General features: G+C 34.0%; 1 protein-coding gene across 6 annotated transcripts in view; it reads right to left on the minus strand.

Annotated features, from left to right (window-relative positions):
* Window positions 1-2,360: 2,360 nt before the first annotated feature.
* The window catches only part of LOC137398550 (serine/threonine-protein kinase pakA-like), a 59,690-nt gene continuing 42,959 nt past the window's right edge, over window positions 2,361-19,091 (minus strand). For 3 of the 6 annotated variants that reach the window (XM_068084675.1, XM_068084674.1, XM_068084678.1), the window contains 14 exons: window positions 17,997-18,179; window positions 15,254-15,334; window positions 13,594-13,714; window positions 12,816-12,859; window positions 12,415-12,621; window positions 10,490-10,657; window positions 9,737-9,824; window positions 9,334-9,397; window positions 7,521-7,681; window positions 7,260-7,347; window positions 6,916-7,084; window positions 6,686-6,762; window positions 5,892-6,080; window positions 2,361-3,070 (listed from right to left, as the gene is read on the minus strand). In XM_068084675.1, the coding sequence (XP_067940776.1) occupies window positions 2,935-3,070; window positions 5,892-6,080; window positions 6,686-6,762; window positions 6,916-7,084; window positions 7,260-7,347; window positions 7,521-7,681; window positions 9,334-9,397; window positions 9,737-9,824; window positions 10,490-10,657; window positions 12,415-12,621; window positions 12,816-12,859; window positions 13,594-13,714; window positions 15,254-15,334; window positions 17,997-18,179 (1,776 nt within the window). In that variant the 3' untranslated portion in view covers window positions 2,361-2,934. The remainder of the gene's footprint in view (window positions 3,071-5,891; window positions 6,081-6,685; window positions 6,763-6,915; window positions 7,085-7,259; window positions 7,348-7,520; window positions 7,682-9,333; window positions 9,398-9,736; window positions 9,825-10,489; window positions 10,658-12,414; window positions 12,622-12,815; window positions 12,860-13,593; window positions 13,715-15,253; window positions 15,335-17,996; window positions 18,180-19,091) is intronic. The other 3 variants (XM_068084677.1, XM_068084679.1, XM_068084676.1) reach the window with 3 other exon arrangements.

The raw sequence follows: 19,091 nt of genomic DNA on the forward strand, positions 1-19,091 counted from the left end.
CTGTGTGCTGGTTTTGAACTTTTGGTGATTGCAACAGCAGGTTTCAAGCCCACGAACTTAACTACTAAGCTAAACAGTCTTTAGCAAATGAATGTTTTTATCGTATACCAATTTATCGATACACTCTCTAAATTACGTATTAATTTAAACTCTATGAATTCTATTACCTCTATGAAACGCAATGCTTTTCGTGTTTTCGTGAACTTCTTTTTCTGCTTTTTCGTAAGGTTCAATTGCTAAATCGAGTAAAAAGGTAAACTCTTTCATGCGAGCAGTTGTATTATTCTCAGTAAGACTGAATCTCTACATTCTCTCTCCGTTCGGTCAAACCATGAACTGTACCAAACAAAGACAGTCTGATATCTCATTTTTTCATTTGGACTAGTATTGAGAGGTTCCAGTATCGAGCCCAGGGTTGATACTTTGAAGGAAACACCTACCTGGCTTGGCCAGACTTGGATATTCTACCCGCAATCACCTGGTTGGTCAATTTGAAATACACCCCTGAACACTGAGAGTTCCCTAGGTGGTGCCCAGGTTTCACGCCCCGCTAAACATCCAATATATCAGATGCTATAAAATAATTTTCACTAAGCTTATAGCATAATCATGTATTCCCTATGTATCTAGGGGACCACCTAATCAGGCCAAACTATGAGAAACATGGGCCCTTTCACTGGCTTGGCTGTGGAAACCCCCCCCCCCCCTTAAAGTAGCAAATTTACTGACAATGCCCCATGGTCTGAAAGCGCCTCCCTAAAATGTGATTTTTGGCCAAGCCTAATGGGCTCTTTTGAGGGAGTATCAACCCTGGGTATCGAGCGGTACCAGTATCAATGTATTCAAAGTTTTGATGGATATTTTCTGCTGGAACAGTAACCTTTTTATACGCACATTTCTATGCATGAATTGTTATGATTAATTCAGGTTTATTTTGTTTTCTCAGTTTGTATTAATTGTATCAGTACCAAATCAGCTTTGATTGTGATCATAGCAAAAGAAACTTTTGAAATTTCTTTCAAATTGCAGTTTAGCTTTTACAATGTTCATATATATTAACGGCAAAAAAAACTTCAATTTTAAGAAACTCAGCACGCCGATGCATATTTTAGTTAAGAGTTCTACAACAATTTGGATACAAGGTATAGCAGTTTTTTAAATTTTGCTATTAACAACAGCCTTGCTCCTAAATGCTTGAGATCTACAGCACTGCTGAGCCTTCGCACTGTGTAAGGAAAAATGTTAAAGGTTGACTTGCAACAAAATTCGCATTACAGTTATTTTGCATCAAAAGGTTAACCATGTTTTACTCTGCTGTATTGTAGGTAAAAAATATGTGGAAATGTGATTACAAGCTCTTAAAAGCTCAAAATGAACGATTAATGGCAGCCATCACTAAAATAGTGTAGGTTGGAATCCCTCTTCAAACGGCTCAAATTTAACGTAATGAACACAATGTGCTTCTGTTTACACTTTCATGTAACATCTTTCCTCAAAATATTTCCACAAACCAATTTCACGAATTTAATGAAACTGTTTTTATTGTCTTTACGCGTCTATTTCGCTATCATCGTAATGCTGTCACTTCAAACACTGATATCTCAAAACCTAGCCTAAAAATCAGTTTAATTTTTTAACCATAGCTCGAGGGGGCACATATCCTCTGATAAACATGAGGAGCCTGTTGATCACCTGTGATAGTCAAAAAGTGCTGCTGAAGTTGTTTGCGCCAGTTGGCAGAAAAAATGAGTCACATGATCAGATTATGACTGGATGATTTGACCAATCTGAAACGAAGCTATAAAGTAGTGAGCGTCTATTTGACACAGGCTTTCTGGTAGAATCCGAAGTGTTTGTCATAAACTAGTGCTACTAGAAGTGTTGTATTGAGCATTTTATCTGCCTTTCATTTCATGTGATAACATCACCTGTCAAAACAATAACCACGTCGAGTTGAGTACGTCATCAAAATAAAGGGATTTCAACCTACGGCCGTTTTATTTACATGTTCGTTTTTGAGCTGTTACGATCTTGTAATCACATTTCCACATATTTTGAACCTAATACACAGCAGAGTAAAACATGATGAACCTTTTAATACCAAATAACTGTAATGTGAATTTTGTTGCAAGTCAACCTTTAAATAATGCTGTTTAACAGCTTCAAAGAATAATTATGTGTAATGCTGTATTTTATTATTTGATACCAAAGTGTTTTGATCTGTATTGTATGATGATGGCCTTAAAATCAACAAAAATCACTGTGATATGAGGTATTATAATTTATATGCTGTGTAGTCCAGTTATTGTCTGCTTATGGGAAGTTTCGAAAAATCTTGGTGCATCACATTATAGATCGTATTGAACAAGGCACATTGAACATGTATTTATGTTAAAGATGGACTTAGTTCCAAGTATGGCATGACATAAAACAAAGGTATATTCGCATCAAGGAGCGACCATTGCTTGAAGAAGCGCATCAACATTAAACTAAAAGATTTTAAATGCGCAAAGCGCTTCATAAAATATCTAAATGCGTTTTATGCTCTGTTTCAGCGCAAATACTGCAAACAGCTTTGTCACAATAACATATCGCTTAGAAAAAAATTGCATAGAAAATGAAGGCAACAGAAAAAATGTATATCATATAAATAAAATTCAAAAATTGCAACGATGAGACGTGCTGCTGTGCTACTAATATTTAATACAGTGAATAAAAACACCGAGTTGAAAATATACAGACATCAAGTTTTATAATACTATTCACATTTAGAGGGAGCATTGAGCATATGGTTTAGTGAGCATGAGAGTGAGCTACTCAGAAATACTGACATAAACTATGAAAATGGCTAAATTTGTGTCATATATCTTATTTTTGCATATTCAATGGCCAATCCATTAAATACTCGCTCTAAAAAATCACAGCCATTCATGGTCAATGGCTGTAATACTTTTTTGTGTCCGCAACGAAAAGTGCAATGTCTTCCTTGGACGCCACGTCGTATTTGACAAATGGATGCCGTGATAGTTCCTTCATGTGCGCCCTCTTTAGTTGCTTCTTCTCACAGCACCTACAATTACAACAAACTCAGCCTGTCACGGTTGTATCTATACTAGCTGAATGCCTGACTTTGCGCAGGTAATAAAAACAGCTTCTTAACAGCAGCAGGAAATGTAGTTACTATTGACTAAGTTGATTGATAAGCCGGAAGACAAATTTAACAAATTGGCTAATTTGAGTAGCTAAAGCTGCAAGCTAGTAGCTTTACTATAATAAGAGCTGTAAAACCAACACGAAAGCATTAAGTGCTAGCATTTACGAAAGCGCTTCAGGCATGCATGTTTTGACTGTTATATCGAATTATTCCATTGAAATATCATAAAAACTGTTCCATTGTATGCAAATTAGCGGTGTGGCTTTGTGGTTTATTGGACTGGGTTAGTGCACTTATCTGTAAACCTGGAAGGTGTGAGTTGAAATCCAGTGCGATGTGGAATTTAACTGAACTTGGCTAGGTTTAAATGGCTATAGCAAACCGACACTTAGATTTACATATAACCAACTAACTTCACATAATGAGGATTTGTTATGTAAAACTATCCATCGTTTTTTACGTCATCAAGCCTTGTGCACATGCGCTCGTTCCCGAAAAAGTCACCATATTTGTAGAAAACGATCATTTTTCTTTTATTTAATAGTACTTTTTGGTGTTGTTTTGATACTATAATAAAAAAATTGTAAACAAAAACATCGTTTTCAAAAGTTCATTGCAAAAGCTTCGTGTTTTTGATGATAAAATTGTCTATAAAGATAGCCGACAATGATAAAATGACGTCACGGAAAAACGAAGGGTAGCCAGCTTCTGTGTAGCGAGAAACAAAATGAAGGAACAGACAGGGAATTAAAGGGAAGATTTCCATGAATAAGTATTAAAGGGAAGCTATTCTATAAGTATGTTGAAATTTTGGAGGTCAAATGAAAGTGTAAAATGATTACAGAAGTAACGTATAAAAAGGGGCATTTGCATATCACGGATATGACTGCTAGAGAAACATTTGAATTAGCCTACTGAGGAAATCATGTGATTTGTGGAAAATCATGTTTTGGTTTGCCTTGTGATGCTAGGGTTGTGTCATCGACATCCCTGACTGATGCTTTTGGTCCGGATGGCAAGTTTTTATCACGAGTTCAAACCAACAACCTCATCAAATAAAGTAATATATACTTTTCCACTTTTTATTATAAACACGATGTATTATGAGTCAGTATAGCGTCGTGCTGCATGTTCTAAACAATTTAAAATTCCACTTTAAAGCATCCCGTAAGAGTTCCATTTGAGTGTCACAACGCTCTATTAGTCAACAAATCTTCTATAGTGGGAGACAATCGGAGGTGCCATTTAAATACAGGTTTTTCGGTGTATGCTTTGACGTCTTATCAACAAATGGCCTTGATAAAATTTTATCAACTGTGACCAGCATTAACTGAAAGAAGCTAGCAATATTTCTAAGGCGACCAGAAAAAGTAATCAAACCAGGCCCCTCAATTCTTTCCTTTAATGTTTTTTGGTTTAGAATTTTTTAGCAGCCTTTCGCAATTGAGGATTATGCAGTTACGATGCTTTTCTGTCTTTCAACTATGTCTGAAATTGTTTTAACAATGAAAAGAAATTGTTTCAATAGCTATTTTCATAACGAAAAAGCTTGTAGGATTTTTTTAAGTAAACCATTTTTTTCTTTATTGATACATTTTTTTGGAAATATAGATTTTGATGGATAGTCGTCTACATATTGTTACAGCTGCTTTATCGGACAACTACGTCGTAATGGCAGCAATCGCAATGTAGTTTATCTCAAATCGTTTAATCATGTTCTAAAACTGTTCATAAAATAATTACCCCTTTTGTGTTAAAACTGGTTTCATGAATGATTTGTAAAGGTGAACTACATGTTTAACCAGAATTTTTAGAGGATTTTGGATTTCATATGATTTATAAAGATATTACAATGTTAACATGTTAACATAATGATAACAATGTTAACATACACATTTACCTAATTGGAATGTAGCATTAATTTCATTATTTGTTCTCAATCATTAACCCTTTGGCTGGGTAAAAGCCCGGCAAAAACACCCGAAAGTTGTGTAATTCATTTTTCAAAATTCAATAAAATCGATATTTTATGAACATGCATAGCTCAAATCTTAAATTTATTTCTATGAACAAAATCTTTTGTACATAAACATTCATTTACATATCTACTACTACAAAAAATACAACCACGTGCAATTGTCCCTGTATAAAATGCTTGGAAGCATTTCTTTCGGTAGAGTCAAACGCTATAACGTAGCCGTCCGAGCTACCATAACAATAGTTTTTCTTTGTATATTCCTAGTTTATTAAAAGTCCAAAAAGTTTACATCACTTCTATCATCTGAATTATTTTCATTCTGATCAGACAAAAAGTCACTAACGATCGCAGGATCAAATGATCTTTTATTTTACCGTTTTGAAAATCGAGCCGATGTTGACTGGTTTTTCCAACTTTTATTCTTTTCTAAGGAAACGCGATTTCTTTAGATTTTAGCACAAAACAATGCCTCTCAGATAATCGTTTCATATTGTAAATCGTTGACTAATATCTTGTTGATGATATTTAAAACTTACTAGTGTTCATATCCTTTGTTTAACGTTACTAGGCAACAGTTTTATAAACGTCTATCGAAAGCGACATAAATGTCGTTTCCCCACGCAACCGATAAATGATATTTTGGTCGTTTCCCCAACCAAAGGGTTAAAACAAAGTAACACTAACGTAAATTCTGGTGTCATTATAATGGTACAACTAACCCTCTAACAACAATGGAAAAAGTTAGACGCAATCACCTACCTTTCTAAGAATTTTTTGAATGTCTCACTGGCACGCTTGAGCTTTTTGAAAAGCGGAATGACTCCGTCGCGGGTTATGTAAGAAAGGGCGACAAAATCATCATAATGGTAGTAGGGGGGTGTACCCTTGTAACATTCATAAGCCATAATGCCCAGAGACCAAACATCCACTTTGTTTGTGTAATCCTCTCTAAAAACAGTTTGAGTTCATAGATATAAATGATCAACGATCCTTGTATTTAGCAACAGTGGCAGAAGTTGATCAAGCACTCTTTACGCTAGTCACATTAAAGTTACAGCAAGCTCAAACCACTCAGCCAACACTAAGTTACATGTGCTCTTCTAATTTCTACTCCTGGTCATGAAATGCCAAGATGTGATTGGCATCAATGATTTTTGATGAAATCTTCAATTTCACGACCTGACAATGACCAGGGCGCTCAATTAGGTTTATAGCGACAGCACATTAACAAATTAACTACTACATCTACCACAACTTGGCTAATACAGCTGCCACAGCATAACTGTTAAACTACCACCCCATAACTGTTTGAACTACCTAACTCGACTATAACAGCCTCCGAAAATTGAATTTTCCAATGATTCCAACTTGATCACGTATCCTGAATGACGATATACCAATTTCAGAAACTATATCATATATCTAAATACTATAAATATTCTTTTGCTAGACTTCCTCTTTTGTGACCAATTACATAAAGCAGTCGGTATGTGAAACATTGAATTTTAATAGGTTCAACACTAACAGGAAGTGATAAAAGAACTAAAACTTACCCTTTGATAACCTCAGGTGCCATCCAGTAAGGAGTTCCGATGTGAGTCTTACGTTTCTCCGTCTTGCTTGACCAGACCTAAATTAAGAAAGAAAGCTTCTTTTTACAAATGTGTATCAATAGATTAATTAGAAATAAAATAAGAAAGCAAATCCTAAAATGAATAGTAAATAGTAAGTGATCCAAAACGTGAAAAAAATGAACAGTAATTTCTAGAGCACCAGAACTTACCTTAGCACCTGCTCCAAAATCAATTATTTTAACAACTCCGTTGCTGCCGACAAGAACATTGTCAGATTTGATGTCTCTGTGGATGATATTTTGTTCATGCACGTAGGCAAGTGCTTTCACACAAGGCTGGATTATGCCTGCTATAATATCTTCCTTCATAATGCCTTTCCTGCGAAAAGGTGGCATATTCAATCACCATGCACATTAAAAAAGACAATGCCAAAAAAAATTGTATCTGATCCACAGAGAAACGCTATAGCATAGCTGGCTATACATGGATAATAAAGCAATTAAAAGTGATAAACAAAGTGTGACAACTGATCTACTTGCAGGCAAGTCCTTACCTTGGCTCTACAATGTCGTTTAATGCCAAACCATCCATGTACTCCATGACAATGCAGAGCTCTTTGGTGTCTTCTAAGAGATGACAGTCTACATAAAATTAACCACAAATTAGATTATTTGTTTATTTTGCTTATTTGTTTGTATTTGATATTAGAAATATCAAAAACGAGCTTCAGCTTTCAGAAAATGAAAATCTTTAGAATAACCAGAACATACAGGGTTCCGATGAAACTAAACTACTCAATAGTAATAAAACTTACTTATAAAGTTGATGATGTTCGGATGTTTCAGCATTCTCAATATAGATATCTCCTGCGCAATGAGACCAAATAGAGAGATCTGAGCTGTGAGGTCCATCAATTTTATAGCTACTTCTTTACCAGAATCTTTGCCCTTTGCACGATATACTCTTCCTGATGCACTAAACACAAAGATATTTTAGTCATATTTCCCCTTCTTTCCACGGTCATGCCCTATAGCTTTAATTTAGCCTTACTTTGGAAATAATTTGATAGTAAAGCGAAATTTTAGTTTAATGCAGTAATTTGTTATCACTAACACGTCTGTGATCGAATATACATTCTATATATTATATACGTTAACATTATTTTTTTAATACTTATGGATAACATATATTTGATAAATATATATCTTTATAATACTAATAAATGCACATGTTGTTGTACAAATTTGTTCATTAGTCTGAAAAATGCAGATGAGTAAAAAAATTGACGTAGTCAAAAGATTATAATACTCTGATAATTTTTCGCTAGCCTGAGAATTTCAGTTTACAAAGTTTATGCCCGGAGTAATAAAAATCTTTGCACAGAAGATTTACTTTTATTTAACAGATTTATTTTACATATATCTTATTTACAAATTATTCTATTTACAACATTTACTATTCTAGTTTTTAAACCAGCTTTTATATCATGCAAAATTTGTTGTGCAGTTCAAATAAATTTTGAGAATAAAATTAAACAAATGTAAAGGTGTTCAGGTGTGAAATAGTTAGCAAATAATGGCTAGAAAGTCTGTTATGCTATGATGCAAATATGCCATTCTTATTAATGTCATCTATTCTATCTACGATATCCTTATAGTGAGTGCAGGTTGCAAGCTAAACGGTTATGTACTTTTTACTTTTAGTATCACATTTGGCATGTTTTTTTAAATTTTTTTATTAGCCATTTTAAAACTATTTATGTTATTTTTTCAATTTTTAATATTCAAATGTGCTGTTTCAATTTCCAGTTCTTTCTTAAAGGTTGACTTACAAATAAGTTCACATTACATTTATTTGGTATCAAAAGATTCACCATGTTTTACTCTGCTGTGTTGTAGGTGCAGAATACATAGAATTTGATTACAAGCTCTTAAAAGCTCAAAACGAACAGTTAATCGCTGTCATCACAAAACTGCCGCCATCACGAAACTGCCGTAGATTAGAATCAGTTTATTTCTCTGACGTAGTCAATCCATTTGGTTATTGTTTTGTACTGGTTTTTCATGCTACTGTACATGTTTTAGGAGTTTATTAAAATTGGACGAACTTTTTATAGTTTTAGCCTGAATAATGGTAAAGCACTGTTTTACCGTTTGATGACACTTGTTGTGGGTTGCCCGACTTTTGTACCAGTGTTTTATCAAATAGCATTGTATTATGAGCATGTTAAGATATATTAAATAAAAGTTTAAAAACTTTGGATCGCTGGACAGATTGCCCAGGGTTACTGACACGCATTGACAAAAACGGCCAGAGTTAAAAGGGTTAATGAAACACTTTTACGTTGTTTTATTTGTTCTTCGGATTAATTTAAACTGCACAAAACACTTTTAATGTGATATGAAGTTTAATAGTTAGAATGGTAAAGGTTGTATATATGTTAAATTTAAATAAATGCTCTTTGCAAAGACTTTTTGTTACTTCTTCTTCCCCTATGCTTCTTCCTTACCTCTTTACTAGCGAAGCATTCACCTAGTTACCTCTGATATAAAACACGTTACAACAACAGGTTTCTATTGTATTTAACTATGAAGCTGTAGAGCATTAGGTAGTATATACACACTTACCCTTCTCCAACACTCTTTTTGAAAGAATAGAATTTCTCAGGACTACTGGTAGAAGACATTTTTCCTACAAAACATTTGAACACATGCGTTTAACAAATAGGACTATAGTCTTTCTGTTGAACTTCACAAATCCATAATTAAGACTAATTAAAATATTTGTTAGATAAAAAGCAGTACTGGAAAAGGTCTCCTGACAGAAAATCTGTAGAGATTCATTTTAAGCTATCTATCTGTATAAGCTACTCATCTAAACTCTCTGCCTGTCGATCTGACTTTGGTTATTAATATTAATCATCTGAAATCACCAGAAATAATGTCTACTTGTTATATTTAGAAAGGAAGTATTGTCATATGACAGATTAGTCCACTTTACAAGCGTATGACAAAGAGGAATAAGGCTTACTTATTAAGGAGAGGTAGTATTCATTGTCTTCACTCAGGCCATGAAGTGATATCACTTCTTCCCTCAACGGATTTATGCTCACCGATTCCTATAAGAAAAAGCTCATGAGAAGAACATGCAGTCATATCACTAGCATGAAGAGACATAAAACAGTCTAAGTTTACAGAAGTTGCTTCTAAATATAATAGAATACAATAGAGTTATACAATAGAGATACAGGAGAGTGCATCAAATTATGAATGACTTTAGAAATTTCTGTCAGTGATCAAAATTGTGTTTTGCTGCGCCCTCGTTGCCTTTCGGCTGATAGCAGAAAAAGGCCTCGTGTTGGATCTTTCTACCAATTCAATCTAGAAAAACAATTTAATCGCTTTCATGAGATATTTGGAGTAAAACATCAAACATCATTGACGTAACCTCTATGAGTCGGGCATTAAAAGCATCCTAAAGTCAATGAGACCTGGCTAGATACAAATGTATCGCCCGATTCTTGTGATGAAAGCGGAAGCTTGCGGCGCAAGAATTGGGCTATTTACTATTATTTACTTTACTTATCTGTGTAATCAGTAAAAGCAGTGAAACTGTTGCGGCAAGCGGAAGCTTGCAGCGCAAGAATTCACACCAACTTATAAAAAGTCTGCTCTAATAGAGTTAATCAGGTTTACGGGCAAACACGTACTCTCTACATGCAACTTATAAAACTGACAGCTGCTATGGGTAGACAACACTTAACAGGTACTCTTGGCTACCTACCTGCTTTGTAATCTGATGTTTCATCTTTATTGTTTTCAGTCGTTCTATTTTTTTGGAGATTTTCCTCGACTGCTCAACTTTCGGAACGATGGTGGCAGCTGTCTTGGTTTCTTGCATGACAGATGTGTTTTCATAAATGTCTTCATATTGTTCGGGGTAGACTCTTTCCTGTTAGGTTGAAATCTAGATATATTACATGACACCTTTTATTGTGGGTTAATACTGCAAATTCAGCAAACCGATTGTATTTTGCACGGTTAGCTGAGAAAAATTTAAAATTACATATATGTATAGGCCTACTAGTGCTGCACGATAACACGATATAATTCGATATGACGATATATTTCAGTGGATGATTTTATATTTGGTCAGTTTTCGAGTCGATTTGAATATCAAAGCCGATATTTTATCGAAATATCAGCTGGTTTTATTTTGCAAAAATGGAGTTGTCATTCTCCTTATTGTAAAGAGGGGACAACTCCTGTTTTTTTAAACAATATCTTTTTTTGTTTATATTAAAGTTTAACACTACATATTGAGATACGACAACTCAAATGTTCGATATTTTTCAATATTCGATATATTATGAGGCCAAATAATCGAATGTACATGCAAAGATATCGTGCAGCACTAATGTATACCAATACCTTTATTTCCATCTCAGGCTTATAGAAGTTGTGAGGTACTCAAAATATACAAGTCAACCTCTCAATACCAAATTTCATTTTGACTCACAAAAGAGCATCGTCAATGCTTTTTAAAGGCCTTTCAAATTTCGATGTTTTACAAATAAAATATTTTCGAAGTTATTTAGCGAGCTGAGAGCGCTGCTAGCCAGATTTGTATCAGCACATCCAGTTTTAGGTTCCTTAAGGGGCACATTTGTACCACTGTTGGTAAGATACTAATGTATGATCCAGTTGTTAAATTTCCCATCATTCTAATAATTTAAACTGATGCCTTTTTCAATCTCAGTGAAAACAGAATTATTAAAATTTAGTCACAAAACTGAAAAATTAGCTAAAGGATAAAGATTTTTACTTTTAGGTCAGACTTGATTATTTGTTCTAAACTCAACACGACTAAGATACTCTAACAACTAGAATAGAGAGGCGGTACAGCTTGCTAAAAGCTCTATGAAATATTTCTCGAGTTTAACTGATCTTTCACTTGCTAAAAGAGAACTTATATTTAATGTGTAGCCTCAGAAACACGAAAATAATTAACTGAGGTTCCTTTCAACAAGCAGATTAAGGTAACTTTTGTTTACAGTTTAAACATAAGGCTACTTGAGGCTACCATAAGGCTAGACTGCATGTGAGACAATGTGTTAGAAATAAGTATGACAAAATTTAGAGAGGTTTAAATTTTCTTGGCGGACCAATGAGAACTTCCACAACGTGAAGATAATGCTAAAAAGTGATCAAAATAACAGGCGACATCAGAAAATGAAATGTAAATTCAAAAATACTTGTCAGCTTTTCTGTGAGACTTGAAAATTAGCAACATGTTTTTTTTTCTTAAGGCTTTATGACTCAAACTTGTTATTTTCAAGCTGAAAATTACACTTCTAAAAATACCCAAGAAAACATCAGCTTCTTGGTGCATATTTATTAAGTTCTACGGCAGGTTGGAGGTAAGTTAGCAAATTTCTTGCATCTGAAAGGATTAATGTTACTCCGCCAAATGGAGAATGCAAATTATAGCGGCATTTGATTCGTCTGTGAAATCGTTAGATTGACATTCTCACCATTCCGACGCGGTGTTTGAAAAAATAACACCTTTCACATGAGCGCTACAACTAATAAAGCAACATTTTGAGAGGAACGTTGAAAAGGACCTCGAGTACATCTACCTCTATTTTTAGACAGTAAAAAAAAGTGGAGAGTCATTAACATCCAAATAAAAGGGTCACAGTATCTCACCTCAGCGTTCTCATCTTCCTCCACTCTGTTGAATACAACATTAGCATATTCTACCTCCTCATCAGACTCGCTGTCATTACCGGTTAACCTGGCCACATCCTGTTGATGATTGGCTCCTAGCCTTTTCTGTAACTCCCGAAGTTCCTGTTCATTCACATATAATGACTGCCTTCTTTCAGGCTCAATGTTGGGAGTTGTCGGTCCCTCCTAAAATGAACATGTGCGAGTTGATTAAATTGCGAACAAATTCCTTCGAGAAAAATACTACACTTTGCTATAAAAACATAAATTAAAAAATTAACCGATTCCCCTTTTTGTAAAAACCAGATATTTAAAAGCAGAAAACATGCAATGATGAAAGCTTGTCAGAAACTTGGAACCCTCAGATAGGTAGTACATACATCTTGGACACTTTCAGAGCTTGTCGCAGCTGACAGCGTGGCTCCTGAAATACAAGAAGAACCATGAATATAAAACCTAATTATCAAAGCTACATTAAGAAATGAACACCACAAGAAGCTGATGAACTTGAGCTCAGTTTGAATAGCAAGCACCCTTTTGTTACCCTTGCAAGTAATGTTGCCACTTGTGAGAAAAAACCGATGCATAGGAGTATTGGGGTATCTTTTTGATTTTTCTTCCTTCATTTTTGGCACATACAAAAGATGTATTTTGTCTTTGTGGAGAGAAAAAAAGTTAAATTGACGTTGGACAAGTTTGCTTTCCCTCAATCAATAAATTAAAGTACCCGAAATCATGAAACCTAAACAAAGTGTAAATGACAAGATAAAACGGAAAAGTTGTCAATACGAACAAATAATACCAAAATCAAACTAGTTTAAATTAAAAATTAAATTAAAAGTTAAAATCAAAATTAAATTAAATCATTGAATTAAGAAGTTGAGTTTAGTATTTAGTCTTTTTCTACGGGCCAAAAGGGTGAGTTTGGGAGAATCTTACATTCTAGGCTATTCACATGAATATATGCTTGGTATTGCATAAACATTCTTGGAACAGAGTATTTCTGTTGTATGTGTGTCTAGTGTACTAATTTATTCTCCGTAATTGTTTATGCCTACCTAATGAGACTATATGAACCAAATTTTAAAATAGTTTACGCCTTGTTTAATCTTGTGCTAATGATAAGAAAAAAGAAAATAAACACAAATCTGTCAGTACCGCGATCACTTTCTTCAAGGGAGCTAAGACTTCCTTTCCTTTGGTCTTGACAAGTTGAAAGTCTAGGTGCAGGCATCGGACGCTTCTTGTTTCTGTGTCCTCCCAAGTTAGGTAAAGTCGCCTAAAAAATTATGAAGCATCCAGCAAAAGTTATTAATATAACCAGTGAAAACGAAGCCACAGTTGATTTTGATATTTTAGGCCAAATACATTCATAAAAATCGAGCTGCGCTTTTAAAATGATAATAATTTTAAGATGGATCAGCTGGTTTTTTTTTAATCATATTGGAGAATTTTAGGCCTGTAAATTCGTGTAGTATTTTAGAACATATTCACAGACATGTTTGGCCATGAGTAAATATTTAACATTATATGATACTGGTAAGTATTGTATAATGTTGAATGATTTAATGATTATATAATGATCTATGTATAGGCTAAAGGCACGGCCACATGTGCCTATTTGTTCGTTGGTTTTGACCAAAATCACAAAATGAATGAAAAACAGAATTATTTGGCAGAAATTAACACAACTGTCAGAGCTGTGCATGCACACTGAAATCATCAACCAAACACTTTTAATTTGCTAAACAAATTATTAGCGATTTTAGCAGCTTTCGCAAGTGGTATAGTCAAGACACGTATTACGACACACAATAAAAGTACCAGTGCAATTCAACATAGTACATACGATGCAACTGCCTTAATTGCGCTATTGTTAGTTTTATAACGTTCGGACACTATGGCTACAAATCATTATTTTAATAATAATAACATTATTTTTAATAATATTATTAATAATAACACATTTTATTTAGCAGCAAAAGTTGCATTGTAGAAAGAGTTGCCATCTTTAGCCCAATCAAGTCAATTGCATTGTAATTATAATGGCGAATTGTGTTAGTATTTTTCTTGCTTGTCGCGTTATGTGCCTCAAACTACATAAATTGCGAAAGCTGCTAGAATCAAGCTCGCTAATAATTTGTTTAGCCAATTAAAAGCATTTCGTTGACAATTTCGGTGTGCATGTACAGCTCTGACAATTCTGTGAATTTCGGCCGTATAATTCTGTGTTCGTTCATTCTGTGGCTTTTCGTTTTTGGCCGTACTTTGAGTGTACATAGCAATCATAATAAAAACTTTAACTACTTCAATATATATCTTCCCAATTTGCAATCATCTCCCCATAAGAACATAACTCCAATTTTAGAATTTTACTCAGATTATTAGAGTAAAAACTTGTTACAGTAAATATTTAAAATAAAAACTTAATATAAACATACAATTTTACTGATATAAATTAGGTCATTATAAGCATTTTATAGTAAAGTTGAAGTCAATTAATGGGGTTAAACAAAGAAAGGGGTGATGGATAAAATGTTTTTAGTCTAGATAATAATTTATGATCCTTGTTACACTCTTTATAAAGAACTTATGGTTTAAAATGAGCACATTAGTCTTGTCAAAAGTTATCAACACACCGGTGTTGTGAGAAGAGACAAGCTGTGTTAATAACGCACTGGGTTTGATAAAACCAACAGCATCGGAGAGTAAGAAGAGGGGTTTCTAAAGATGGATCAGCGCAGGTATTTAACAGCCAGTGTGCTAACAGTATATATGTAATAACCTCCCAAAGTCTGACTGAGTAATTATTGCTTACCGACTTGACATGGTTATTGCGAGTTCTTACATTGGAAGAGGAAAGAAAGTGTGAGTTATTCACATAAGTGAGTGCGGGCAACTAAAATGGAAAGCAAGCAAAATGAAAAGTAAAGAATCAATAGCTTTTAGTTAGGCTAGGCTTCTAATATCTACATAGCTCAAACACAAAATAGCAGGTATCTACATAGCTCAAACAGGTGCTGGCATTTGCCCCTTTAGCAAAAGCACACGCTGGCAGATGTCTACTTAGCACAGACACATGCTGCAGGTGTCTAGATAGTTAAAACACATGCTGATAGGTGTCTACATAGCTCAAACAGGTGCTGGCATTTGCCCATTTAGCAAAAGCACATGCTGGCAGATGTCTACTTAGCACAGACACATGCTGCAGGTGTCTAGATAGTTAAAACACATGCTGATAGGTGTCTACATAGCTCAAACAGGTGCTGGCATTTGCCCATTTAGCAAAAGAACACGCTGGCAGATGTCTATTTAGCTCAGACACATGCTGCAGGTGTCTAGATAGTTAAAACACATGATGATAGGTGTCTACATAGCTCAAACATATAATGGCGTCTAGTTAGCTCAAAAACGGCCAGGGGTGACTACATAAATGACAGACAACTGCATGGGTCAAACACTTGCTGCCATGTAGATACATCGCCAAAATATGGTACATGGTCACAATTATAATTATAACTAGACCATTGGTGTGTATCTACATGGTCCAAACACATCTTCAAAAATCTTGTTATAGCCAGAACACATGCGGGCATGTGTCTATAAAGCTTTGGCATGGACTGGCATGTATCAACATGGCTCAAACAAGTGCCAACATTGTCAAACAGGTGCTTGTAGATAGCTCAAACCAATGACTGAGAAACTAATAAAGGTGACAGATAACTCCCACAACTTTTTTGACTGAGATTAACTGCTTTTGTCTATTTATTGTTTTTTGAAACATAGCTTTACAAAGTTTGTGAAATTGCTACAAATTGCTAGTATTTTAAATAATTTAGCGCGATGCAATAGCAGCGAAGTTTTTTGCAGCTGTAACATCGAGGTACAGAAATGTAAGTTGAAGAACTCCTTGTGGGTAAAAGAAACCCTGCATTTTCAACTTCATCATCATTTGGTTCATCATTAATAACCCAAATTTGTGCACAATTTCGTTGGTCCTTTGAAAACCATGGAAAAACGCAGTAAACTATGCAAGTAAGATATGTAAATCTACACTGAATTTAAAACAAAAATTTTGCTTGTAATGCTAAAAACAGCCAAAAAAGGGACTAATTATAAATGCAAGGTTAGAGAGAAAACTATTGACTATTATCAGTTAGCTAAGGTTACTTCTGCAAGGTAGAAGAATAGCAAGAAGGTAGATGCTCAGAGATAATACTGCATGCCATCAGCTGTGTTACAAAATCACATTTCAGGTTAATTTCGGCAATCAATTTGACCATGCATTAGTTGATCAGTCTCCTGAGCGTCAATTCAAAATATTATTTCCAACAATGTGTTCAAAGGTCAGCACACTAAAGTTTCTGACAAAGTTGGGTGGTTGAAATATCTACATTTGATTTAAATTTTTATGCATTCTAGCAAATGCACAATTATGTTGACCTATGATGACTTATTACCGCTAATTATATTTTACTATATTTCATTGCGAGTAATCAACGTACTTATCAATCACTGTATCAATAATCAATGTTTTTCAAAAAGAATGCAAAGTTTGTGATACGGAGAGTATTTATATTATATTAGCTATTGCTGTAACATTTGATATACATATTAAGGTCAAGGAGAGCCAAAGCATAAACCCATCCATTAATAAAAATAGCTTTGCAACTGCCTCAAATACTGTTTTTCTCAAATTCAGGAATGAACCAATTTGCAAAGTCCAGTCATTACTACTTTGGATTAATATGAATTTATCCACTTGTTACCACCTGTCACCACCTGTCACCCCCTGTAATCACTTAATATTAGATAAAATGTATTTGACCTATTTTTTTAACAAAATCTTTGGTCATTGACAAAGCAAAACTCTGCTGCAACATCCGACCAATTAACTTTGAAAACTTTGTTTTAAACTCTGGCTTTTCTAAATGAAAAGCGTTTACAAGTTCGAATACATTACAATACAATATTTTTTCAAACATCCAAATGTGGCTTCAGACCGACAACTGGATGACAATAATATCAATAATATTATTAATATATTATTGATGGCTGGCTTCAATAATATCGTAATAAAGATTAATTTATATTCTTTTTACGGTTATTGTTTTTGGGTGATTAAAACAATTTTTCCCCAACTCTTTAGTTCGGTTGTTAACCATAGTCTTGTCTCCTTTCTACCAGAACTTTGTATTGTAGAGTTTTAGTCTTTCACAGTGAACAAAGAAAGCCTAATCAATGCTAGAAATACATTGTTATTTACAAAGCGGAGAGATATCAGACCACCACAACATTCAGCCAAACAACTACATAGATTGACTAGCCGAGCTTTTCAAATACTGGGTGAGCGGCATTGATTTAAGCTTAACCGCTTTTGAGTAGGAATTCAAAACAACCGTTCGTTATAAATATTTACGGCAAGCCTAGCGTGTGGACTATGAGATAGCTAGTGATAGACTTGTGTGAATTTGCTACAGAAACAAGGTGTCGGAACACACGGGTTAGCAAAGCCGTTGATCAACGTAAATCAACACTCAAGCTGTACTACGTTTACTCACTGTTTGAGACCCGTCTGAAAAAGACGTTTCATCTACTGGAGAACTCTGTAAAATTATTGGTATGGGTAAAGGATCAGATTTATCACAGACATCACAATTATCATAGACATCAGAACTGTCACTGTGATCCTCATCCGTGTGATCAGTGAAGTTGTCTTCTATTGTCTGCTTGAACTCATCTTTCTAAAGAGCAGATTATTGTTATGCCATTTACAGAAAATTTTGTACAAGTATATGAGATTTTGTCACCATCCCGTTACAAAATTTTTAATCTCCAGTTTTTTATACACATGAATATAAATATACATGTTTGTATATTTTTTTCTTTTTATTTCTACATATAGAACGAGATTTATACATAAATATGTATACAAATGCATATACGCATGAATGTATATAAATATATAGATACATGTATACATACACTGTATATACACTGTATATACATACACTGTATATATATACACTGTATATATATACACTGTATATACATACACTGTATATATATACACTGTATATATACACTGTATATATATACACTGTATATATATATATATACACTGTATATATATACACTGTATATATATACACTGTATATATATACACTGTATATATACACACTGTATATATACACTGTATATATATACACTGTATATATATACACTGTATATATATACACTGTATATATATACACTGTATATATATACACTGTATATGTATACACTGTATATATACACTATATATATACAGTGTGTATATATATACACTGTATATGTATACACTGTATATATACACTATATATATATACAGTGTGTATATATACACTGTATATATATACACTGTATATATATACACTGTATATATACACACTGTATATATACACACTGTATATATATATATATATATATATATATATATATACTGTATATATATATATATATGTATATGGCAGGAAGTCAACTTTCATTGGTAATGGGATTTGTGTCCCTTGCCTGAGCTCCGAGCTGCACTGATGAGGCTTCAATAGCCAAAACAGTACTGACTGCAGCATGTATATATATTGTATATATATATACAATATATATATGATATATA

This window comes from Watersipora subatra, chromosome 6 (genome assembly GCF_963576615.1).
Source record: "Watersipora subatra chromosome 6, tzWatSuba1.1, whole genome shotgun sequence".
NCBI classification, from domain to species: domain Eukaryota; kingdom Metazoa; phylum Bryozoa; class Gymnolaemata; order Cheilostomatida; family Watersiporidae; genus Watersipora; species Watersipora subatra.